The sequence below is a fragment of the Spermophilus citellus genome (assembly GCF_964194105.1).
Source record: "Spermophilus citellus genome assembly, chromosome: 3".
Taxonomy (NCBI): domain Eukaryota; kingdom Metazoa; phylum Chordata; class Mammalia; order Rodentia; family Sciuridae; genus Spermophilus; species Spermophilus citellus.
In genome coordinates this window covers 171,153,971-171,181,067 of record NC_138184.1, presented here as the reverse complement: position 1 = coordinate 171,181,067, position 27,097 = coordinate 171,153,971, and the positions used below count along the sequence as shown (strand labels likewise).

The following is a 27,097-nucleotide window of genomic DNA, read 5'->3' as shown; positions in this document are numbered from 1 at the left end:
TATATTAATGTCTTGTTTGTAATTATAGAATGAGACCTAGGCTACTGTTATTATTATTTGATAAATTGATTTTTTCTTTAAGATTTAATTAATAAGATCTTAATTTTAAAAAGATGCTCTTCATTCATAAAAAATATATTGTGGTCAGAAAAGAACAAAATGTCAATGTCAAAGCCTTTCCTTCTTTTTTAACTAAAATTTAAAATTTCTCCCTGTAAGATGTACTCTCCCTGGCAGAAAACATTATATCCAAAGACAAGCTGTTATTGTCTTGGCAAAGCACATGTCCTTTATCAGTTCTTGTGCAAGTTGGAAATAAAGTGATTAGAGATAGTTTGGAAGAAGAAAAACAAACAATTATTATGCTGCTACATTAAATTGAAAATCTCCTCAAGTTATTGGACCAAATCAGTAACTAAATGTCATAGGCAGTGACAAGAAAGATCTCATTTTCTGGCTGTCATATTTTAGGGTGTTGAGACAGTGGTTGTCAGTAAATCAGCAACAAAGAAAAATTATCTGTCTTTTCAGTAAATAGCTGGGAGTGGCTAAACCACAGGTTGTTGAGAGAGAAAGAAAATCACTGACTATGTCAATGTGAATGGTCCTGGTAAGTGGAAGAGTCCAATACAGGAGAAGAAGTCTTCTCTATTGTTTTTGAACTCCTCTTTCAACATCTAGGAAAAAGAGTTCTTTATCATTAGCAAAGTAAGAGTATTTTAAACCAGGAAGTTAAGAACATTTCCAAGTTCTTTTTGGCTTGTCCTGGGTTCCTGGCTTTTGAAAACTGGTAGCGTGACTATCTTTAAGGGACACCAAACACCATTTTTCATTCATCTGGTTCTGGATCTTCTTTCTAACAATCCTTGCTGGTATAGGCAACCAATACTATTGTTTTAGAACAATATAGAAAATGTCATAAACTAACTAAATACCATATGCATTTAAAAAAAAAAACATGAATTTCCAAGATCCCTGTTGGACTCTCCTGACTCGTTCACAAATGGATGTACAGAATTCAGTTACTTAATATTTACTGAAAGTCAAACAATTACTTTTTTGGTTGAACTTCTGTTTGTTTCCACCAGTGACACTAGAAATCATCACTGTGCTGACTGGGAGAGGCTCTCCTGTCCTCCTGAAGGACTATAGCACTTCAGATGGGCAGATCTTGCCTTCAGGCTTGGCTGAGGCAATGGGGCATGTGTGTGGACAGAGCTTGAATAAGTGGGCTGGGTGTCCACATGCATGTGCACCAGGACCTCCAGTACCTCATGGAGCAGGGGTGGCCCAGGATGTGGCCCTGCAAATGGCCACGGCTGGCCTTCTGTGGCATTTGTGTGAGCACTTCTGGTTCATACTCGTCGAGATAGACACCTTACTGAAATGGGTGACATGCTCATAGACAAAGGACAATGGAAGGCATTTAGAAGGGACAAAGCATAGGAAGCAGGGCCAGGGAATGCACTGTCACCTGAAATACTGGCTGAACTTTTCACTCTGCTTCCAAGAAATCCTTTCCTTTTTCAGCATCCGGCCAAGAAATAGACTTCCCTTTAGGTGTCAGAGAGAGATGCTGAAAGCTTTCAGAGGGGCTGTAACATGTTTTGATTAAGCCATTCGACTTTCACCTTCTAGATTTACATTTTAGGAAATTCTTCAGACACTATCCTCTCAAACAAATGGTGTGTACTCAAAATAATTTCATTAGGCTAATCATCTCAAAGCTAAGCTCTAAACATATCAACATTTATACTTTCAGTATAATAATTAAAGCCACTTTTCCACTATCCTTGAGAAAAAAAATATAGCTATTTTTGGAGTGGGTGGCAAACTAATTCAAGGTGCAAGAGCTGTACTACAATTATCTGGTAAAAAAAAAAATTGGAGGCACTACTGAATAGTTGGTTCCCTTACTCAACAATTTCTCACTTTGGGGGATCTAGCTTGACATTGCTTAACTGAAAACTTTGCCCTTCTATCTGCAATGTGTACTTTTAAAATAATTTAATATTTGGAACTGTCTTTGGGGTTATTTTAATTTTTTTCCCCCAATGTTACTAACCTGTCTTTGTCTCATAGTGAATGTGTTCTTTTTCTGGAGCACCAGTTAAGAAACCAATGCCCTCTGACTTTGGCGACGGGGCAGGGCATTTGTACATGCTAAGGCTAGGATACGACTGAAGGGGGTAATCTTCAGAACTTCTCTCAGCCCCAGCCCTTCATGCATCATACTGCCACTCCTTCATGTGAGAAGGTGGCAGCAATGCCCTCTTCCTGTCTCTCTGTTTCTGTCTAAGCTGATTGCTGACTTCTCTTTAGCTTGGAGCCATCCCATCGGAAGCCAGGCTTGCACCTCCTGCTGCCTTGTTTAGGGGATCAAAATAACAACAACAATGGTAACAATTCTCGAAAAGGCATCTCCATCATCATATCCATTTGTAGTTGTCCTTTCTCTGTGAAGAAATGGCAGCCATAAAAAAAAGTCATCCTCCTCTGACTTTTAAATCTCGTCCATTCTTTTTTTTGGGGGGGGCATTTACTTTTGCTCTCAAAGTATCCTTTGCTAAACTTAATCATTCTCAACACTGATGAAGCTTTCAAGGAAGAGTGGGCTGAATTAACTTGGAAACTCTCCTGGTGTGAACGAGCAGTCTACAGCAGAACATTTTCAAAAATTAAATGCACTTGAAATGTACTCAAAAGCCTAACAGAATAAAGTTGGTAAAAACTGCAGCAAAGAGCATCTTTACGGAAGTCACATGATCTACAAATTGCAAGGATACATTTGTGTAGCATTTGGCATATACTCCAACAGCTTGGGTTGATTAGAACAAAATTTAATTTGCAATAATCAGCCAGTGGCAAGGGGAGCATGAAATTATGTTGGTACATTGGTTTTGCACTTTGCTGTATATTTCCTTGTAAATAAGGTATCTTTTTAATTTATCTCTAGGTTACAGAACATATAGCACAGCAAACTTTTTATTAAAAATCACTCTGCAGGGAGAGAGACAGTTAAATGTTAACCAAGCAAACACAGTCTTCCTCCTGGCATCTCGCCCAAGGATAAGGCATAACTCAAGGTGTTTTACTTCTTTGGGTCAGGTGGTGTGCCATGAATTCCTAAAGACAAATGGCAACTCTTAGTAAAACCTCCATACAATATAAAATATATAGCAGTCTCTACTGGTGAGGGCTGACAATTCTTTTGACTTGTGCTTTTAAATGATTGCCCTTGTTCAAAGTCTAGTTTCTAGAGGATTCAAAAAGAAAAAAATATTTAGTCTCATAAATCATGTATTCTCTAGTCATTCACAACCTGCGATTAGCAGGTGGCCCTTGTTTTTTTATTTCAATGTTATATAAAAGCACATATAAAAGTCTCCTTAGGTTAGGGAGTGATATTCATTAAAGGTTTGCCTTTGAATTCACTAGGGTAGGGATGCTGTCTGAAGGTGGGAAGGGGGCCTGAAAGTGGCATAAGGAAATAAGCCTTGGCCCAGAGGTAAGACTTCATTTCCATGTGGTTACCAACTCATTGAAGCCACCAACCCTCTGGGCTTCAGTCTCCTAATCTGTAATGAGAAGAAGCCATGAAGGTCCCTCCTAATTCTAGAACTGGATTAGTCTGTATGGGGGATGGTCAAGGGGTTGAACAGAGAGGCCAGCAGGCCCCTGGCACAGAGGTGACAGGGAAACATCATTGGAGTTGCTGCTTCAGTGATTCACTAGACAAGGAATGGGCGGTTCTTATGGAAGATCCATAACCCCAGAGTTATTCAATGTTCATATTACAAAAACAATATGGTGCTTATAATAGACATATCCCGTCAGCATATAAATCTTTTTGGGGGGTTTAGATAGTGATGAGAAGTAAATTAGATCACATTATGAATATGCAGTCTGACTTTTAAAAGTTGTCTTTGGTGAATTCTTTTATGAAGCTAAGAAATGGTTGTGAAGGGAATAATTACTCTAATTTATCTGTTTCATAAGTTTGGAGCCATATGAATTATGTTTTCTCAGAGTGAGAGCTGTATTTTTCAACACAGGCTAACAGTTTTATTGTTACCTTTTATCAGACTCTACAATGAAAGCTAATTTTCCGTCCTGGTTTCCTTATTATGGCACCAAAATTTGGTAGTTCTTTGTTTGTAAATACAATGAGGAACATTTTCCAAAGGCTTATTTTCCATTATTATAATGTTCTTCTTATAACTAGCATGTACCAAAGACCAAAGAGCATACATATCTTAAAATAGCTCCGGGCTTTGCTAGAATTTTTTAATGACTACATTTAAAATGTAGGTCTCAAAGACTATTTGGATTTTTGTACTAGTGTACTTTCAAAATCATAGTTGCTTTTAGACTATTCTGGGTTGTTTTCATTCTCATGTAATACAGAAAGTGCTTTAAAGGTCTGTTTCAAGTGTTCCTATAAAAGCATCTCACCACCTAAGCTCCAACTCTTACTGCCGGCTCGAGGTACATACCTCCACATAGCACCTTTCTTCTCACAGTGAGGTTAACCTGCCCATTGCGGGCTGCGTGGTGCATGAGGTCAATGACATAGCGGTGGGTCTTGCCAGCCACTGGAATCCCATCGACATAGACGAGCTCATCTCCTGGGTGTAGGCGGCCGTCTCTGTCGGCTGAGCCCATGGCAATGACAGCTCCAATCAAAATCTAGAAAAGCAGTGAGAAGGAAGGGACATTCACATTTCAAACATATGTGTGAATGTGTGTGTGTGTGTGTGTGTGTGTGTGTAATTGAAAAACAAGAGCCTGGAAGGATGCCCTGTTGATTCTTTGAGGTTGCTTACTTCTAGAGAAATAAATGTTTGGAACTTACAGCTCATTGCCATAAAGTTTAGGGATACCTACCTCCTGGCTCATAAGTGTTCCCCCTTAGGAAAAATTCCAACTTAAGATAATGATGCTAATTGGCCAGCACACATGAATTCTGCATTGAAATGAGGTGGGGATCGAATCCTGGCTCCAGTTCTTATTTGTGTGACCTTGGGCAAGGCTTCTTAACCTCTGTGAGCCTCAGTTTCTTTACTTGTAAAATGAGGAAAATAATAATAGGACCTATTTCGCAGGGATATTGAGAGAATTGAATGAAATTATGCATGCAAAGCATTGAACCTTTTTCTAGGCACATAGTGAGTGCTCAAAAAATGTCAAGGGGAATTCAGCTGTTGTACATTATTAAACTCTGAAGGTTCAAAGTTCTCTTTTTTAAAAAAAGTTGGCTTTGCTTTGCTGGAGGGTAAGGAGAAAACAAAACAGAGCAAAACAAAACTCATAGATGATGTCTTTTTCTGTCCAGTTGAGTTACTCAAAACAAACAAACAAACAAACAAAAACAACACTCAGTCAAATCTTCTCTAGATTCCGTTCCTGTGAATGTTTCCTAAGCACAAAGGACCTTCCCAGTTCTGCCTGCCCCTGGAGTGCTTGTGCTGGGTCAAGGCACATTGTGCCAGGAAACGAGGAGGAACATATCCGGAAACTGTGGATATTGTTATAATTCTCTCAAGTAGACACTTGGATGAGAGGAAATGAATAAGGTTTCCCACACCCCATTAGAAACATTCAATTTGGAGCCCATTAGCAAGGCCTTTTCTGTCTCAGAAGAAAGAAAATAGTACCAAACATTTTAGTTTGCTGTTTAACCTTCAAATAATTTTTCCAACTCTTGAATGATGTTTTTTTTTTCCTTTTTCTTTTGTCTGTGGCTGAGCCACACAGTATTTGAAGACAGTGGTTACTATTAGCCTGATAATACCACAGAGGCCTTCCTCCAGGTTTAAAATCCTTACGAAGTGACACTTGCTCATAGGTTGATTTCTTTCAGGCATAATACATTCTTTCAAGTCCTGGACCTCTGGGTTCTAGCTAGCTTGTTCCACCTTGACCTGGAGGCATTCCGAGTCTTCAGGCTTGGCAGTGGAACGTCTCCTTCCTAGCTGGTCATGATGTTGCTCATGGTAGCTGGAGCATGGCAACCAAATCTGAATGGCCAGAACTTATGAGGTATACTATGAAGGACACCGCCACCTGGTCCCATTGTGTAGTTGTCTTTCTCTAGAGGAACAACAATTCCAAGCACTCCTGCTGCTTTCCCCCTACACCTGAGGGGTGGGGAACAGATTTGCTTTTGTGTTAAACATTAGTGTTCGGAGGAGTGTTCAGGATTGTCACAGGAAAGGCCTTGCATCTCCTGCCTTGGACTGGCTGCACAGTGTGGTTCTTTAGTCCAGAAGTTGGGCATGCTTCCGACAGTCTCCATTTTCCCTTTTTGTAATGCCAACCTGAATTTTTGAATTTCTTTCAAAGACATTCTAATCTGTCCTTCAAAAGGCTCAACCCACTATGGAGTACTTCAAAGACTTTATATGTGCTTTGTGCAAAATCCAATTAATATGAATGTTTATATTTCTCGACTGCCCCCATGAAAAGCTGCATTAAGTTGGGTTAGCCCAAAGAAAATGCTTCAACCTTTAGATTTCCTGTACACTTCAGTATAAGGGTTTATATAGCTAGCTATAGAAAAAAAAGTGGTTTGTGAATTTCTTGGCTGATAAACTATCAATTTTGAGATATAGTTCCGATTTACCTAATGAAAGTGAAACAAAAAATAGGGGTTACAACTAAGAGAGCCATAGCGGTAAATGGGTTCTGTATGAAAATAATAAAGGCAAATATTCATATTGAAACATTCCTATTCCTGCTATAGGAAAAGAGCAAAGATACACAAGTACTCTTGAAGTTACATTCTGTGCTAACAATTTAACATCATTCATTGAAAGATCCCAGAAAAACATCTGCTTTCTTGACATATGGCTATGAAATGAGATACTCTCATCATTAATTCACTTATTCAACAAATATTCATTGAGCCTAAGGATACTTTTAAATGCTTGAAATCCATCAGTGAGCAATAAACAAAAATCCTTTCCCTACAGAGCTTCGATTCTAGTGGGCATATTATTGATAAAGGTGTAAATTACATAGTATGCAGGAAGCCATGCAAAAATAGAGCAAGGTGTATAGGGAGATGTCAGTCATGTGGCCAAGGTTCTTTAGAGTAGGCAACATTGAGAAATTGACATTTGAGCTAAGAGTGAAGTTCACTGGATTCACTTTATAAAAGCTTGAAGCTTTAATCTTTCAAATCTTCCTTTATTGTCTCAGATTTTATAGATTTCTAAATAGTACATTCTATTAATACTTCAACTGAGAATCTAAAACAAAAAATTCAACACAATACTTTAATTTATTATGCAGTATTGCATAATTATTACATATTATTGTATAATTGCATAATTTATTCTCTATCTGGTTTCAAAAAGGGTTGTTATAGTTATTAAAAAAAACTCAAACTAAGCCTGGTACAGTGGGTAGGCATGAGAGGTGCTTGTCCATTAGCTGTACTGCACTCACTATATCATCAAGGGTCTGGGCATTCCCACCTGGTCCAGTGGTCATAGGATCTGTGGTTTCACTGGTCACATCTCAGGCCTACTGAGAGATTATCCTCAGGCACATGGCCTTGGAGAACTCATGTGCCACCCATCAGAAGCTGCTGCTTTTGCTGGGTAGAGGCTGACTACTCATAGTGGTACTACTTCCAGATCTCATGCAGCAGTGACACCTCAGCTGGTGGCAATTTTGTATCTCTGTGATTGGATTTCATTGCTGACACAGCGATAGCTCTATGTGCCTAATTAGGAAGAAAACATAACTTTTTTTTTAAACTTCAAATATGATTTGTTCACTTGATAACTCTATTATTTCCCATTTGCCCCTTTAACTGAAGGACTAGATAATTTATGATTCCTTCTTTCCCTGTAACTCAGGTTGGCTTCCCAGTATATATGCTATCATGTTCACTTAAGCTCTTGAGAACAAGCTCTGGGATATCTGAACCTTCAAGTTGGTGGTTCTCAAACTTTTGGGTGTACAGGAATCACCTGGTAAGCTTGTCAAAAACAGTTCTGTACCCATCATCAGGAGTCTGAGTCTGTAGATTTGGGGTGTGGCCTGAGATTCTGACTGTTGAATAAGCCCCCAGGAATTTTGGATGCTGCTGGTTCATGGATTAATCACACTTTGAGTATCAAGGTTTGGGCCATTCTTATTTGGCCCAATAGCCAAAGGTTCTATGGCCTCACTGGTCACTCCCAAGTTCACTGAGAGACTCTCCCCATGGTCTGAGCTCCCTGACCTGTGGCAATGATCACTGTCCAGGTCTGCTGAAAGGGGCTGGTTCCCTTACCCACCGAGTCACATCTTCTTCCTGGTCTTGCTGACTCTTGGCCACACTGTCACTTCTCTACAACATCCTGATGGCTCTGGTCCTGAAGGAAGAGCTTTGTAGCCAAACAGATTAACAAAGATTGTGTGTCCCCACAACTGATCTATGGCCCTTATCTTTCCAAATGCCTCCCCTAAACAAACAAAAACCACCAAACAAATAAAGAAACAGAACAACTCTATAGTTCTACTTTATCTCAGGCTCTGAGGACGCAGAACAAAATAGAGCATTTGATGTGAAATAATAGTAATTCACATTCAAGTGGCTGATACCCCAGTGAGCCAGGGAAAAGACTAATGCTAAAAAGAAAACAAAAACAAACAAGAAACAAATAAGACCCAAAGCCCTCTCTCCAGGCCTTTTAATTCCTTTAATTCTTTCCTCACTACCCGTCCAATGTTACTCAACACCAAAAGATCTGCTCTGCAGTTAACTGTGGCTGGGACAATTTGCCACTGTGGCAAACGTTTGTTTGGAAAGTTCTTCATGAATTTGCATGGGATTCCTGATGCCAGGAATAGGTCCATCATCTCTTTCTTTGAATGGTTTTTCTCCACACAGGCCTTTCTCCATTGTAGTGTTTTTCTAGATCTTTCCATCTTGATGCTTTTCCATCTCTTTCCAACTTGCAGCTGGAAATCCCATTTTTTGTTCTTTTCTTGTATTTTTTAAAAAATTTTCTTTCTATTTCTATTGTTATTTAACTGTGAAAAGTATTTCCTTTTGCAGGAAAAATGACTATATGCATTGTTTGAGCTGGAATCCTGCTGTTCATTGTTTGCGGAGAGACTTGTCCTGTTTAATGCACACCCTGGGATGTCAATTTCATTTCATATACATGGAGGCAGAAACCTGTTTGATGTTACCTGTGAGACCTCCTGTGGTTGGAAACCTAATCACCCTATACGCCTCTCCCTTTGTAGCACACCAGCAATTAAATCAGGTGAGTGTACTCAGTGTGTGTGTCATCTCTGGGCTTAGAATGTGGGAAAACAGGAAGGAGAGGCAGATGGGAGGTCTTTATAGTTGACTCCCTCTTCCTGACATGGTGGTTCTGAGGTGCCATGTTCTGGTTTTCAAGGCTCATTTTGTGGCTTTGCTTGTGTCACAGAGATTTATGCTTCTACTTTATGGCTTAAGTGTCAAAACTGTAACTTGCCAGGGGAGCGTGTCATAAGTCATTCAAATGAAGGAATAAACAGGAATAAACCTAAATAAACACAATAAGGATAACCAGAAGTCCATGTAATCAGAGGAGGCTTATCATAAATACTTAAAGACTACCTACTGAAGGGGAGAAAGGACTTAGGAACACAAAGCCAATATTCAGAAAGGTTGGGAATTTGGAAACTTGTGTCCAAACCAGGCAGAAAGATGTTCTGAGGCTGAGTGGATGACCATGGCTGCATTGCTTCATTTTGAGCAATGTGTGTTCCAATTGGTTGACAATTCTATGGCTTTTGTGACATGTAGTGTTGCAGGACCTGTCTTTCCTTAAGCTAGCCAGGGCTATGCTCTTCCCATGACTCAGTCAGGCAAGCCCTTCTACTTCTGGTAGAGGGTGGTTAACTGAAGATACTATTGACTGAATGGAATGCTGGGTTACTCCCCAAACAGACAAAGCATGAGCTAGCAAAGTAAAAATTTCACATTTTAATGACTGTATTAATGGAAGGAGTTGTAACTTCGTTGCTTTGCCTTATATTTATTTTACAGGTTAGTGTTTTATTTGTATTTGTATATGGGAAATGGGACCTGACAATATTTTCAGGACTCAGAGCCTGTGAAGATTATGATCTGGACCTGGTTGTAGACTCACATGGCATAATATATGCACCTTTCCAATTTCTTTCAATCCAATCCTTCAGGATGGGAGTCTCAAAGATAGTAGGTAAATTGAGCAACATTGGCATTAAGGGGAGTGGGGTGGGAACTGTGGCCATGTGGCCAGGTCTAAAAGGGAGTGCTTAGTTTAGGCAGAGCCTAGAGGACACAGAAGCCAGAGAAAGTATGAACTTCAGACCATTATTTGTTCTGAGAAGCTCAGGTGACAGTTCTGTCTTGGTAAAAAGCAGTTTTTAAACACTCCATTTAACAAGTATGTGTTGCATCAGGCTCTGTGTGAGATGTGGAAAACACACACACACACACACACACACACACACACACACACACACACACACTATTTCTCCACAGTTCTTGCTTTCAAGAAACTCACAGATTGGTATGAAGAAAAAAGCATGTCCGTCAGTGTATTCTGGAATACACAAAAGAACTTATCTTTTTGGTAAAAACTCCTTAGGTTGATCAGTTTGAGGTATTATGTTAGCACAATGGGTCTATTTCAATTTACTCTTAAATGCCCCATAATTGTTGTAGCTAGTGCTAACCATACTAGCTACAGGATCCCACAGATTCATCCAAAATAGTATAAAAATACCTTACAGTTATATTTTATTTGAAGCATGGTTTAATTTTGTTTCATTCACTTGGTATCTTTAAAGCCTATGGTTTTGTAATAAAGAATCTGGCCTCAGTCTAAAGAGAAGTCTGGTCATTGTTTCTGGTTTTTGGAAGGTAACCTCCAGAGCCTTGGAATAGGAAGGTGTTTGCTGTCTATGGTAAGCCCCTTAGACCACACTTGGTAGTTTAGCTGAAGGAGGTGACTCAGGATGGGGCCAGTCATACCATTAGTCTTAACAGAAAGACCAACCACGAAATACAAGCATGACCTCTTAGAGAAGAGTGGGCTAGGGACTGACCTCAGTGGGAAATAAATGATTCAATCAATAATGCCCATGTAATTAAACTCCAATAAAAACTCTGGACACCAAAGTTTGGACAAGCTTTGTCCAAACAACAATCCCTGGTTGGAAATCCTTGGTGGGTCCATACTAGAAGAAAAAATGTCCCTGGTGATGGGGGAAGCTTTATATTTGAAATCTTTCTAGAGTTTGTCCAATGCATCTCTTCTCTGTTTTTTTTTTTTTCTAATTTGTATCCTTTCCCTAAAATAAAACTAATTATAAGTCTAACACTTTTTTTTTGAGTTGTGAGTTGTTCTAGTGAATTGACAAACTAGAGCAAGGCTGTGTAAGTTCAGCACAAAGTGAACTTACTTCATAGCGGGTACCCCCAGTGGCCTTAGACTGACCCACTTCTCCCTTTTACTTGCTTGTAGCTTTCAAGAATAATTATAGAACATTCTGAGAATGCAACATCCTGAGAGAAGGAGGAGATGGAAAACCCTGAGCTCTATTCTAGTTTCTGATAGAGACAGGGCCCATCCTTCAATGCTTTACTTCAGATAGTCATATTACTTCAGGGCATCACACCCACAATGGACTGCTTTTGGAATTCCTCATCTCTGATAGCAGTGAGCAATGAACAGTTGAGACTCCATTTGTCCTGGGAAGATTTCTTGAGCCCTAGGGGATCAGCCCACTATGAATCTCGGCTGCTGCTGTCCCTTGCTTCTGATCTCTAAGTAACACACCTACTTTGTGTAACTTCTTCATCCTACATCATGTATGGATGTTCTTCCTCACTGGACTCAGCAAGTTGGTGACCAGTACATGGTGAACCTACTTCACAGCAGGAACCCCCGAGACTATGGCTTTGGTGAGAGTGTGGGTAGTTTGTAGAGTTCCCATAGACTATGAAGTTTAGCAAACTTGTTTTAGTTGATGTCAGGAATCTTGGGCAGTTGTGTCAATGTGAAGGACTGACCGGAGGACCTTGAGTTTGGCTAACTCTGGACACTGGTACATTTGTCAGTGATGGAGTACTAAATAAAAGAGGAAGATGAAGTGCCTTCTTAGAAGGAGTTTAATATTTTGCTGATCAAATGAAAGAGGCAGACACATGAAGATATTAGACAGCAATTCTACAGGAAGCTAGGTCAGATGAATATTCTGTGGCAGCCAGGAGGTTTGGGGATATAAATTGATGTGTTAAATGTTTACACATATGAAAGTATTTATGAAGGTACCTCATAATATTTTCAGTTCTACACATAGAAAATAATATGAGCTATAGAGAGGAATGAGGTTGGAGGGCTGACCAGGTGACTGAGGATCCCAGATAAACTCAGAATTAGGGGACAAAGGGAGAAAGGTCTGAAGCTGTGAAGAAGAGTCAGATGAAACTGAGACTCATTTCTACTACGTGTGACACAAGATCCTTAACTGTATGAGTCCCTTCATACATTTAAGCCTCAAGTTACTTGAGCCCTATATATTTACCTCTGCATTCTCTCTCCTTCCAAAACACTCAGGAAAATCTTGCCAATCCTTGGAAAATGCACGTTTACATCTTCTTTGGCAGCTGAGGATTCAGTGATGCGCTGGTGTAATGTTGCTAAATTTTATCTCCAGGAATTAGGAAATATTTTTTTCCCCCTGAGTGTCCCCATTCTTGGAGTTCAAGATCAGCTTCCTAAAGTTTGTCATAAGAGACATCAGTCATCTAGTCCAACTCTTCTTGCAGGGCCAAGGAATCCTCTCCAGGTTCCTCTCAGGTTGTTGATTTCTGCTTAAATACTTCTGGTGTGAAGGAGCTCACTCTTTATCAATGTAATCTACTTGATTTGGGGACATTTTTAATCATTATGGATCCCTTTTATGCCCATCAGTTTTATTTTTGTTTTTGAGAAAGACAAAGTTGATGACAATAAACATTTATTCAGCGTTTAATCTGATCCAGTCACATACCAAGAGCTTTAATGTATGCTATCTTTATTGCTTCAAGCCACTCCACAGTGGAAATAGGAGAAAGTTTCCTGTTAGCCTCATCTTGCAGATAAGGAGACTGAGGCTTAGAGTTTAAGTGCCTTGTAAAGATGGAGTGCAGGTACTAGAGCAGGAATGGGTTACTGAAATCTGACTGAACCGCTGTCTCTTCATTTATTCTACAATACATCTAAGATAAACTCAAGATCTTTTACATTGAGTGTTTTATAGTTGATATTTGAGTACATGCTCATAAATCTAGTTTTGCTGTTATTTTCTGTGTATTAATGACTATTGCTATTTTATGCTTTCACCCTGAGGGGGGCACACACACCCCCTCCCACACACATATATGTATATATCAATATAAAGATTTTTCCACAGCCTTTCCCAAATTCCCAATATTGTGTCAACTGGAGTTGATTTCATAAACATTCTCAGGGTAATCCCTTAATTCAAATCTGGTTGAGATTTCATAGCACTCAGCTTGATTTTATTTCTATTTATCCCTGTGTTTTCTCTTCCTTCTTGTTTTGGCTGCAAACATATATAATTCTGCCTGTGCAAGGCACCTCTTTATGTGCACCTTCTCTAGGAAGCATGTCTACTCACATGCTGCTACTCAGAGAGCCTGAGGCTCCAATACCATTAAATAACTGAAATACTCAAGAGGAATCCAATCCATTCTAAGAAAGAATAATGTTCCTCTCTTAATGTGACTTTTGATGAGATATTGGCTATGGAGACCCTGCATGTTTTGAGAGCATTTTGAAGAGAATAGCAAGGTTGGAAAAAAACAAAACAAAATAAAACACAAAACCCTCAATCTTTTTTTTTGTGTGAGTTCTAAAACATTTCCTCTCAGCTGTCATACTGAATGATATTTTCCCTAGTGTTTATATACATAATAGACCCCAAAGTGTGGAAATAAAGAGATTCAACTTACAGGCTGTCCAGGCTCATCTCCCCCAAGGATTCTGAAGCCAAATCCAGACTCCATCCTCCGAAGGTGGACATCCAGTTCCTTATAATCTGGACCTGGCATAAAGGAGATCCCATTGAGTAATGAATCCTGCCTCCTCCCCACTCCCTGAGGAACTAAACACACCAATGATAAATTAATCTGTGGATGTGATTAATGAGAGTGCAGTTAGAGTCAAAGGAAAGCATAGGTGTTACAAAACCATGGCAGCAAAGTAGTCCCACTAACAGTGACCAGCCAAGGGTATTACTAGGGTATCACCAGAGGGGGAGAGAGTACATGAATGTTCTGAGTGGAAAAAAAAATGTTCTTTTTGTATTTTTAAAATTTTCTTGAGAGCTTTTGAATTGCCCTCCAGAAGCCTGGCTATGACATTGAGGATATTTACTCTGATCACTTCAGAAGTGAGAGAACAGATGGTAAAACCTGGAACTACCTAGGAAAGTATTACTAGTAATCTACTAGTGTCTCTTTATGATTTGATGCATACTTTAGGGGTATGTGTGTATGTGTATAGGGTATAATCTTATGCCTAATGAAAATTATCTTATAAGATTTTTATAATAATGATGCTAGGCTTATCTTGGTGCCAACAACCTGGGCTATTCCCAATGATATATGAAAGGCAAGTCTTCACTTTTAATATGTGGATAAATTCTGATATCTGTCTGGTACTCTCCTAAAGAAAACTGAATCAGGCGTCTGTTATATGTGTATGTGTGTGTGTGTGTGTGTGTGTGTGTATGTATATGTGTTTGTGTGTGTGTATATGTATGTATGTGTATGTATGTGTGTGTGTGTGTGTGTGTGTGTGTGTGTGTGTATATATATATATATATATATATATATATATATAGAGAGAGAGAGAGAGAGAGAGAGAGAGAAAGGCTCGATGACCATCACTCCCTTTTATGACCAAACTAATGTCTTTCTCATCCAATGAATAATGTAAAACTCTCAAAAAAGAGTAACAAATTAGACCTCAACATCTACTAGTCATCCTTTATAAAGTATAGAAACATATATATTTTTTAAATGGGAGGTCTTAGAAGAGTTTGGTTCCTATTAAATAGTTGGAACTGGGTGATAAAGAAGATATGAAAATTTTGCCCTACATTCTATGGAACGTGATTGGCTTTTGAACTCAGTTAAATTTGGAGTCCATCTTACTTTGTATGAAGTCACATATTGGAGTGTGTACTCAGCCTTTGGGAGTCTGGAGGCAGATGGAACAACCCTAAAAAAAATCATAGCTGGTACCTGTACTCTTCCCAAGGGAGGGAGAAAAGCAAGGGGAGATGGGAGATGACAGGTAATGCCCAATCACTGTTCAGAAAGTTGATTCAGAAAACTTCAGAAACAACTGCTTGTGTAATCTCTTCTCTAGATCACTTTAATCTTAAAGGATCCTAGATCACATTTACACAAAAAATACAAATAGGAGGTGACATATTTTTGACATTTGACATGGTAAAGCAAGCCAGTGATAACCAGAACTTTCCATCTACTCCCAAACTCTTCTCATGTCTGCATAAGGTAAGTGGGAAATTGTTTCTCCAATGATTTCAGAACCCATCTATATTGTACAAAGAACTCCTAAAGGAGTTTCCTGCATGTTCCGTATTATTTCTATGTAAAACTTTTCCTCTAAGGAAATACTAAAATTATGACAATCCCAGAAATGGAACTGTGAGATGTATCCAGGTACAAGGGGGTTTGGCTGTCAGAGAATGCTATGTTTATTGGGGCAATAGGAAACCTTTTTCTTGAAGAATGGTTCAGGACCTTTTTTTTTTTTCTTTTTGGTTAGGAGAAAACTCTAGATTTTAGCTGGTTAACTTATCTAACTCAGAAATCTAGAGATGTGAACAAGGCATTTAATCTTCTTCTCCTATTTTAATATGCCTTTTATTGATGATTTTGATTTTCTTAAGTTTCTCTGACCACTCCCCATGCCAATTTCAAATAATGGGTGGTTGAGTGCCAATGTTTCATTTTTGCCCTTCCATTCTAGGCAGAGATGGCCAACTTCATGGTACCTGAGTAGAGAGGCAAAGAGAGACCTGTTAGAGAACTGTGCCAGCTGATGTGATTTACTTTTTATTTCTTTACTAATTTTGAACACAGATTTAGAGGCTGCAGGGCATGGAAATTTTAGAAAAACAGTCAACTGGAAAACACAAGTTTAAGTGATAGATTATGCCTTGAGGCAGCAGTTTTTTTTCTTTTGAATAAGAGCTTTTAGAAAGACAAATTTTTCTTTGGTTTCTTTTTTTTTTAACTTATCTTTGAGTCTGGTCTTAAAAAATAGCTAAAATGATATGCACAAAGCTGGGAGACATTTTTTTTTTCTTTCTCACTTTGATGTTTCTGACATTTGTTCTTCAGGCCTGATGACATGCTCAAGGGTTGTATTGAGCTTTATCTCTTCCCTAATTAATGTAAGTGAAGAATTCCCAGGGCCAATTCTTTTCTCCTTTGCAACAGAAGTTAACACTCACCACCTCTATATCTTGTTTAAAATAAATGATGCACACAGGAGGTTGTTAGATGAAGGGGTCTGGGAGATACCTTCCCAGACCTCAGTGACTGTGGCTGTCAATCAACCATGCCTCATTGGCACCCCTTTCTCTTTTGCTTGCTTGTTCGTTTTCTTCCTGTGTTATTTTTCATTTTCTTCTCTTTCCTTAGCCCTTTTTTGCAGAACTGTCAAGGGCACTCTTAGATATTGCTTGGTACAACTCAAGAGGAGGCAGTGCTTGTGAAGAAATGAATTAAGATTCTTTGGACATTAGTGTTCCATGGTCAGTCATGGCCAATGTTTTTTCTCCCTTGGAAGTTGGGTCCCAGGAGACAGAAGCGTTATGAAATAAAACATCTCATGATATTCTTCCCAAATAGGATTTTATATGACCACAGTAACAAGATACTGGAATGAAATTTATAAGTCCTAATTTATCACATACCCATATTGCAAAAGATAACATTTAAGAAGTAGCAAATAGAGGCCATATCCAGATATCAGGACAACTTTTCTTATAATAAGGAAAAGCAGAATTTTAAGAGTTGATTCCTGTTTTGTATTAAGACCCCAGAGGGCTTCACATGTTATATATACCTTGGTCTTGCTTTTGAAAGTATGAATTTCTGTGTGCACGATACTAAGGAAAAGACTGGATGACTGAGCGTAACTGATTATTTTTATGAATGAATTCAATCTTCAAAAATGCAAAGAACGGCATTATTGTGAATTAATTTGGCACATGGGATGATGTTGAAAACATCAATTAAATTTTGGTGCTTGAATCCCCTTTCATGTTTTAATTAAAACATAAGTACCATGACTTATTATCACAGTTTGGCACAAAGAATGCATTTATTGCATTTTTTTTTTTCCTGGTGAAAAGAGCATTTTTTTTCTCTCTGTAAAGACGTCGAGGATAAAGACATCACAAAGAAGGAACCAGGAATCAAAAGTTATTAAACATGTCTCTATGTTCTATATTTTCATGCTCTCTAGATACAGAATGAGTTAAAAAATAATTAGCTTCTACTGTTGGAATCTAAGATGACCAGATAAGTACCCAGTGCTTTTGCCTTAAAAGAATCCCTCTCTTAACCTTCCTTCTTCATTCTTTTGGGAATATGAACACAGCCGGGCTGAGCATGTTTTAGCCATAGTAAAAGCTATTTCCCACTTTCTGTTTGGTTTTCTTTCTCAGCCTGCAAATAAGCTCAGATTTCCCCATCCTAAACACCACCTTGTTCCCCTCTTCCATCTTCATCTTGGAAGAGTAGTCTCAAGTGGAAACTTCTGCCCATTTCTGACTTTTTCTTGTCTGTCTGCTTTCTGCTCTTTGCATTACCAAATTCTTTAAGGTCATTGGTGACATCCTAAGGACCAAATTGAACAGCCTTTTCTTTTCCTCATTCTGATAGATTTCTCTGCCCCCTTTGATACTGCTGATACATCTGTTGTGACTCCAGAAGATTATGCTAAGTGAAGTTAGCCAATCCCCAAAAAAACAAATGCCAAATGTCTTCTCTGATATAAGAGGAATGACTCAAAATGGGGTAGGGAGGAAAAGCATGGGAAGAAGATTACCTCTAGATAGGGAAGAGGGGTGGGAGGGAAAGGGAGGGAGAAAGGGAATTACATGGCTGGTGGAAGGAGACCCTCACTGTTGTACAAAATACATGTATGAAGATGTGAATTTGGTGTCAACATATCTTGTATACAGATATATGATAAATTGTGGTATAAAGGTGTATTAAGAATTGTAATGTAAATAATAATAATAATAATAATAATAATAATAATAATAATAAAGCTCATATTAAATAAATAAATAAATAAATAAATTTTTAAAAAGTCCTAAACAAAGAAAGGTCTCTTTTGGAAGTGGTTTCTATGATACTCTACATTCTCTCTTGCTTTTAGGTAGGGTTTCCCATTCAGATTCTTGGCTGCATATCTCATTGTTTCTCACTAACATTCTCCCTGGATGACGACATAATTATCTCTGTCTATGAGAGTGTTCTCTTTTGCACAACCTGTAGCAATTGCTAAATAAATTTCTTGAATTTAGTTGTTTTATAACACTCACCAATCTACTAGACCCCATAAACCACAGCATTGTTCCACTAAGGAGTTATCACTTAATTCCATAAATACATTATTTAGGATTTGCTACTATCACTTATCCTTTGGAATCTATGGCTTTTATACAGATAAATAATATACCTTATAATTGTGATAAATATATATAAGTAAAATCATGATAGATAATTTGATAAAAACATTCCAGACATATGAGAAATTATATGAGGGACATATTTATTGGATGTAGTTGTCATTTCCTAAATTATTTTGATAATTTGTGTACATTTAATAAAATATTTGGATTGGTTCTTTTCTTAAAAATCTGGATTTCACAATAGCATGTTGTACTCAAACTATATTATTACCACTGTGTCTTGGGTAATACTTTTTAATGTAAAAATATGACCCTGCACATATATCACAACAATGTAAGCTACCGAGTAGCCTTTCTCCTTTATCTTCTTTTGTTTTTAAACAAAGCTGAGATTTTCAAGAAATGGGCTTGAGGAGGTCAGTAAGCTGAGACTTAGAAGAATTCTAAATTAAATCCTGATTTAATTTTGCAACTATAATTCTGAGGTTCCTTTCACCTTCTGGGGATAATATAGCCTTTAAAATTATAAGAATTGTATAGTCAGTATATAAGAGTAATCATGCTTTAAAAATTTCAGAGTAAACTAAACAAATACTTTAGATATGACTTAAAGACAAAATGCTAGCATTATCTTTCATATTTCCTACATATCCCAAAAAATGACATGGTAACTTACAGAATGAAATGAGCTCAAGCACATATAGTCTCCAAGGGGTGTTAGAACATGCTGAGATGGATAATGAGCTGTCATCATGGAAATACTCTAGAAATGTGTGCTGTAAGCCTGAAGTCCTGAAGTAGTGCGGTTATTAAGAAATACTCTTTTCTGCAATTGTTTCAGTGTTCAGGTTTTCAATTGAGTGGTTTAATCAGCTGTTCGAAGCATTTGCATTATTAATTCTAAGTGTAAAAAAATCCAAATCTTTTTTCCTCCTTCATGTCTACAATAATGTGAAACCAAAACTGGTAGGTAGTTTTGGAATGGATAAGCAAAAACCTATTTTCAAGTAAATTAATTGGATATTTCTAAAACCTATTAAATTTAAAACTATGATATTCTCTTTTTTAAAAAAAAATTTAGCCATAGATGGACACAATATCTTTACTTTGTTTATCTATTTATTTTTTTTGTGGTGCTGAGGATCAAACCCAGTGCCTCACACCTGCAAGGTAAGTACTCTGCCACTGAGCCACAACCCGGCCCTAAAACTATGATATTCTATTCTGACTTGAAATACTTTTGGAATATAGCATTTTATAATTGGTATTATTTGAAAAAATAAGTTGATATAGGTATTTAATTGATCTGAAAATAACTACAACTTATATTAGCAGAATTTAATTCTTCAGAAATTTCTACATGACACAATTCTTGAGATATTCAACTTCTTACTTCTATTTATCTAGTCCAGTGCTGTCTAATACAAATAAAATATAAGTTGCATAAGTAATTTAAAATGATTTAGCAGCCACTTTTAAAAAAGCAAAAGAGGAAAATCAATTTAATGTTTTACTTAATGTAATCATCCAAACTATCATTTTAAGATAAATCAACATAAGTATATTTAATGAGATTGTATCTACCCCCTTTTATTTACTACATCTTTGAACTCTTATATGGATTTTATACATAACCTTATAGCATGTCTAAATTTAGAGTAGCCACATTTCACATTTTAATAGTGAATGGCTACTATATTGTACAGCTCAGATCTAATCAGTCTGATGGTTTTTGTTTTAAGTTTAGTGTTTTACTAAAGTATTTTATGGAAGGCATTCAAGAATATGACAATTTTAGGCTGGGCATGGTGGTGCATGCCTGTAATCCCAGCGGCTATGGAGGCTGAGGCAGGAGGATTGAGAGTTCAAAGCTAGCCTTAGCAAAAGCTAGGTTCTAAGCAACTCAGTGAGACCCTGTCTCTAAATAAAATACAAAATAGGGCTGGGGATGTGGCTCAGTGGTCTAGTGCCCCTGAGTTCAATCCCTGACATTCTCCTCTAACAACAAAACAAAAAGAATATGACAATTTTCCTTTATTTGTTGTTGTTGTTGTTGTTGTTATTGTTGGCAGGCATTTAGACCCACCCTTATGAGGCTTGCCCTCTGTCTTGAACACATGCATTTGTAGGCAAATAAAATCAGCATGGTGATTACATGCTACAAAACTGATACTACTCAGAAGAATGGCTGGTAACACAAAATGGAAGACATTTGTTCATAGAACTGTAAGTACTGAGGAATACTTGCCAGAGGAATCCACTCGAAAACTGGTCCTGGGTGGCACTTGTTCTGGATAAGAAAATGGGGAATTAAAATGGAAATTCATTTATGGCATTTAAAAATTTATCTTCACTTTCTTTTGATTGCTTTTATAACTCTCCCCCACCACAACTTGTGTTTAATGATTTTTTTTTCTCTAAAATCCATGGAAGTTAGTGGACAGGTTTGTTGTACGTTTTTGTATGAGTGTGCCTGAAATAGAAAAATCTGAATTCTTTTAAATCAGGATGGGAAAAAAATCACCATTTTAAAATATTATTAACCCTTAATTCTTATTATAAGAATGATTATTTAAAAGCAAAATCAACCCAGAACCTGAAATACATATGGTAAACACAGGTCTTTTTTTTAAAGTCATATTATGATATTATGTTACAAAACATTAAAACAAAAAGAGAAAACTTAGCCAATGATTATATTGGTTTATGTATACCAGTCCAAATATTTTGACATTTCCGATTATTGGATAGTTGAAGTTGTGAAGAAGTAATTGAGTTTATTTTACCAATAGAGACTCTGTGAGAGTTATGATACAATCTATGCTACATGTAACAACATAAAAATTAAGGCACATGAGTATAAAACACCTTTAAAATGTAGGAACATCCCATATTTAGAATTGTACTTATTGAAAAACTTAGCTACTGTGTCCTGGAAGTATTTGAAGATATGTTTGTCTCATAGGTAACATTTATCAGGGTTAAATAAGGATTCACTTCACAAGCTTCCACCCTATCCCACACAGACATGTTTCAACATGCCCTGATCTGGAGCAGTTGAACACAAAGAACATAACTAAATGGTCCGATAAATTTTATTCTGCCTTCCAAATCTACCACAGAAGAATTAAGCTGGAAAGATCAGTGCCTCAAACACTAAGACTTAGAGAAGTTGTTCATGTGCTCCTTTACAGAAAACTCTTCAAGATCATTTTGAGAAAAATTACTCATTATATTTAAAGGTCCATTTTTAAAAATTATAACTAAAATGTACTATCCAATAAAGTGCTCTTTGTTTCATTTTAGTATCATTATGGATAAATATTACGTATTTATACCCTTCTCTTACTCTCATTTTTCTACTAATACCTTCAGCTGTTCTCTTCCTTTATCAATAAGAACTTTGCTAAACCACACACTGGCTTGATATGAGGTGGGCCGAAGACACATGTGAATAAGCCTGTGGTCAAGACATACTTAAAAGATATGTTAAGAGAAGCTGAGATATTTCTGAGAGTTTGGCAGTCTAGTTTTGCCATCATGATGAACTTAATAGAAAGTTTTATCACATTGCTTTGCTTTTAAATCATGTAAGGAATTCCAGATGGAAATTAAAAATTCCCAAGCCTCTCCAAAGCATAAATTCACATTGTAGATGAAGGAACTGTAAAATTTACTGGTAAGAATGGTTTCTCCCACTTTAAGACTTTAATATGTCCACTAGTTTTGGGTTAAAAACATTTTAGGTCATTATTACTATTATGGTCATATAAATTATCGTATAATTATCAATCATCTACATGATTATCCCTTATTAGGAGCATTTTAGAGGAGGCAACTTGAAGGACAGTTTTAAAAAGCAGAGTGAGAATAAAGTACAATAGAACTTTCCCATTTTGAGCATATTAAGATGATATGATTTTATAATATAGTTGTGTCTGTGTCATATGAACCACAATAAAAATATTTTTTTTTTTCATTCAACTTAAAAATTAAAATAAGGCTAAATTTTGATTGCTTTATTATTGAGCTCTGTTTGTTTCCAAGAAAGACAGTCTTGTTCATCCCTGCCAGGTAAGCTGTGTTTTCATAGTAAAGGCAAATTAGTTTCCTAGCAGAACTGTAATTTTTTTTTTAAGAATCTTCATGTTTACTGTGACTGTCTGGGATTATGAATGAAAAATATCCTTTCATCAAAGGGGTAGACCTATGTCAGGGAGGGAAGACTGCTACCTTCTAAACACTTCCATTAGGTTTAAAACTGACGTTTTATATTATCATAATCTCCCTAAGACCTACTTGTCATCCAGCAATTAAACTCCATTTACTGCAACCCTGATGGTCTCATGTTTATTCATGAAAGTACTTTGGTTTACACTGTCAACTTGTACTACCAACAAAATGCTTTGACATACTAAATAACTTTCAAGCAAGGGCTGATTTTAGAATCCACTTTTCACATTTTTCCTCTTTTCTAGCCCTTGTCAAACACTAAGTTTTAAATTATAGAATAAAATAAATTTATAAGTGATAGGATTGGATATAATTTGAAAAATACATGGGAAAAATAGGTGTTACATCACAGGTTATTTTACTGTTTATATTACCTGGTTCACATCATGGTAATTTTCTACTTTAAAAGGAAACTGAAGAAATATATATGTTATCATAACTTTTTAGAAAGCAACCCAAAGATACCATTTTTGAAACTGGGCTTCCAAATTAATTAAAATCTATGTATTAAACATGGCAAACACAGCTTAACTGGGCTTATTGATCTCTTTCATCAATACATTACAAACTCAAAGTGCTGCATAATGTGATATATTAGAAATTCCAGCTAAAAGGCAAATTTCTTCACAATTTTTTTTCAAATTATCAATATAAATTATACTAAGGATGGCAATAATGTTATTCTCATGGGAAAAGGGCCCAGAAAAATAACTTTCATGGTATAGTTGAGGATATTAAAATGATAATGTTAATTTTCTTTTTATGATTCTAATGCTAAAGTCATTGGTAAAAGTGTCATAATATTTATTTATCATCTCATTTTAATGTTTAGAAAAAGACTGTGCTCCAGCGAACGTGTATGAGAGGTACTTTAATTAAGGCCACTGGACACCAGCAATGTCCAAGAAAATCAGGAGAGGGCTCCATGTGCTCAGTGTGAGGATGCTCTTTGAGAAGGCAAGGCGAACTTTCACGATCATTTGGATAGCTGCCTGCAGCTATGGCATCTATCAATTCACAGAAACCTTTCTTAAACCTTTTGACATTTCCAGTATGACTGTATCAGGCAGTTAATTACATTGGGAAAGGAGACTGGAGCCAGGAGGCCTCAAGCAGAAGGACTTGCTCAGACTTCAGAGCTCTGGTTCTCAGTACCAGGGATGGCAACTGCCTTTGTGAGCTGGCTCCCACCATCACTCTGCAGAGTCTCCAGGGTGTGCTGCCGTGAAAAATTTTATTATACTACTTTCTCTCTCCAATGGCTCTGCTGTTAGGATAGGAGGCAGTGGAAACGATGACCCTTTGCTCACTGAGCTGAAAAACGCCAATACTGTAGAAATGCAACTACCTATTTGTAATTATCCATAAATTATATACGCATTACAATACTGAACAATGAAAGAATTCAATAACTGAACAAATGAACAACAGAAGAGAAGGATAAACACCATAGATGTAAAAGACACAGCCATTTTTGATCGACTGTAAATTATAATTTCATTTCAGGTGTAGCACTAAAGAACAGCCTTGCTTCTCCATTATGCTCTTTAACTGGCCTGGGGTTACTTTTTATGACAACCTTGGCTGTGATACTCATTGCTTATAATAGGTTAATGCTTTCTAATTTCTGGAAAGAAAAATTGATTGTATGAGCTCTTTTGAAGAAATTTCTGTTCTAAAGGAGTTACACCATAAGGCACATTACACCATATGGATTGTTGACATTTTTATGATCCTACATTTGAGTGATGTCTTACTCCACAGGAGTGTGGACATGCTGTACCTCATAAATTGTTTATTTATAATAACCAAGGTTCAATGGGAAAAGAAAAAAAAGTTTGGAAAACTTCCGTCATAATTCAACATGGGTTCAAACCAAGAAATGGAACCACCAGGGATTAGTTTAAGGGAATGAGGATTTTCCTTCTCTGGCTATTCTTGTTTGCACCTGCTTTTTTTGCTCTAGTTTCCAAGGCTGAGGTGTGGAGCATGCCCAAGAAATACCACCATGACCCGAGGATGATAAGACAGTCCTTTAGAATGAGTTTGGCTTGAAGAAAAGTGCAGTACAGGCCTCCTTCCTAAATCAATAGGCTTTCATTGGAGTAATCGAAACTGTATTTCGTAATATTCCAGAGTGATCCACAGTCATTTTCTTTGAGAAGCACTTTATATCCCCTTACCTGGTAATAAAAAAAGGGGCAAGAGGGAGAGGAGATGTGGTAGGTATCTATTTGCAGTTATCTAGGTGTGATTGTTCCTTTGGGCAGCAGACAGAACTCCCTTTCAGTTCTGTGAATATTGTGACGTTGAATTTGACTTACTCTCTGTGATAAGAATGAGAACTCCATGGCGTAGTATAACTGTGACACTCTCCTACCTGTTCTTTCTAATTAGTTTGCCAGGCTCTGGATCTACACATAGGCACAATTTCTAGGTAGAGGGGGAGTTCCCTGGGAGTTTGGCTACCAACACAAACTGCCACATAAGCTTTTATCTTAAATTAGAGATAAAACATGTAGAGGTAAAAATATGATTAGACAAAGAAATTAACTTTAAAAAGTTGGTTTTCTGAATAGATATTAAAATTTTTATTCGTGGAGTACATGTTTTTTCTTGGACAGTAATGATGACTATTTCTTGAATAGCCATAGAGATTATATAAATTATATAGATTATTTTTTTTTTTTTTTTTTTTTTTTTTTTTTTTTTTTTTTTTTTTTTTTAAAGAGAGAGTGAGAGAGGAGAGAGAGAGAGAGAGAGAGAGAGAGAGAGAGAAAGAATTTTTAATATTTATTTTTTAGTTCTCGGCGGACACAACATCTTTGTTGGTATGTGGTGCTGAGGATCGAACCCTGGCCGCACGCATGCCAGGCGAGCACGCTACCGCTTGAGCCACATCCCCAGCCCAAATTATATAGATTATATAGTAAAGGGAAACCATGTAATGGTTTTGGAGAAGAACAGATCAGAGAGTCAAAGGGCAGCTACTAATAATTACCCCAGGCCAACACACATCAGGACCATTCTGGGAACACTGTCTCATGTAGACACCCTGGGTAGTCTTTTTGGTTTCTGGACCAGTAAAAGAATTCCTATTACATCAGGATATGTGGTTGAAGCAAGGACACAATCACACAGAGACAAAGAATGGCAGGAGGAGCTGAAAGGGGAGAGGACAAGGCCTTTAGAAATATCTTTTTTCTCTATTATTAGAGATGGTACAAATAGTTCAACATTAGGAACATTTACAAACAGAGAGCACAAGCTGAACCTCTTGTGATTGCAAAGAAAAGTCAAGTCCTTCCTTCATGAGACTCATGGGAAAAGGACAAAGAAGACAGAATTCAAGAATAGCATAGTTTGTCCTACTGAACAAAGATGAGTATCTCCTTCTGCTTTCAGTTTTTAAAATTGTAAGTAATAGAGACAGTAAGAAGTCAGTTTATCAACAGAGACTAACTACACAAAGACAAACATGACATTTGTCTAAGGTCTTTGGCAGAGAGGCATGTGGGGAGATATTTGTTCCTTTTTGGAAATTGATGATATAGGTTGAGCATCACTAATCCAAACTTTTGAGTGTTGCCATGGCTCTGCAAGTGGAAAATTCCATATGTGACCTTGTGAGATGGGTCACAGTCACAAAGACAATGCACTACAAATATTTGTATAAGGCGTATATGAAACATAAGTGAATTTCATGTTTAGACTTGGGTTCCAGGTCATTATATGTGTGAAAATATTCCAAAATCTAAAAAAAAATCCCAAATCAGAAATACTTCTGGTCCCAAGAATTTCAGGGAATGTCTACTCAATCTGTAATGAATTGAGTCAAAACTTTAAAAAAAAATTTCCTGGGCATGGTTCTACTTAAATATTTAGGCATATAAGCTTAAGCTTATATGGAATTTCTTTCCATAGAGTTTGCAGTAACAACTAAGACAAGATAAGGCACATTCAGGGTGGTACAGCTGAGACCCTAGTAACAACTAAGATTTTGATTACTCAAAGATTTTTCTCTAACATGTATGCTCTAGATCAAACATCAGTTTTGTACATGGAAGTTGAGAAACTACCAGAATTCTAATGATTTTACTGGAAAAATTCACACATTTGAACACTAATA

The 27,097-nt window shown here is 37.1% G+C and overlaps 1 protein-coding gene across 3 annotated transcripts in view; it reads right to left on the bottom strand.

Moving 5' to 3' along the window:
* MAGI2 (membrane associated guanylate kinase, WW and PDZ domain containing 2) overlaps positions 1-27,097 on the bottom strand; it is a 1,381,189-nt gene that overhangs the window by 142,117 nt on the left and 1,211,975 nt on the right. For 2 of the 3 annotated variants that reach the window (XM_081288532.1, XM_081288534.1), the window contains exons 13-15: positions 20,984-21,025; positions 14,003-14,094; positions 4,497-4,689 (exon numbers count right to left, since the gene is read on the bottom strand). In XM_081288532.1, the coding sequence (XP_081144658.1) occupies positions 4,497-4,689; positions 14,003-14,094; positions 20,984-21,025 (327 nt within the window). The remainder of the gene's footprint in view (positions 1-4,496; positions 4,690-14,002; positions 14,095-20,983; positions 21,026-27,097) is intronic. The other variant, XM_081288533.1, reaches the window with a different exon arrangement.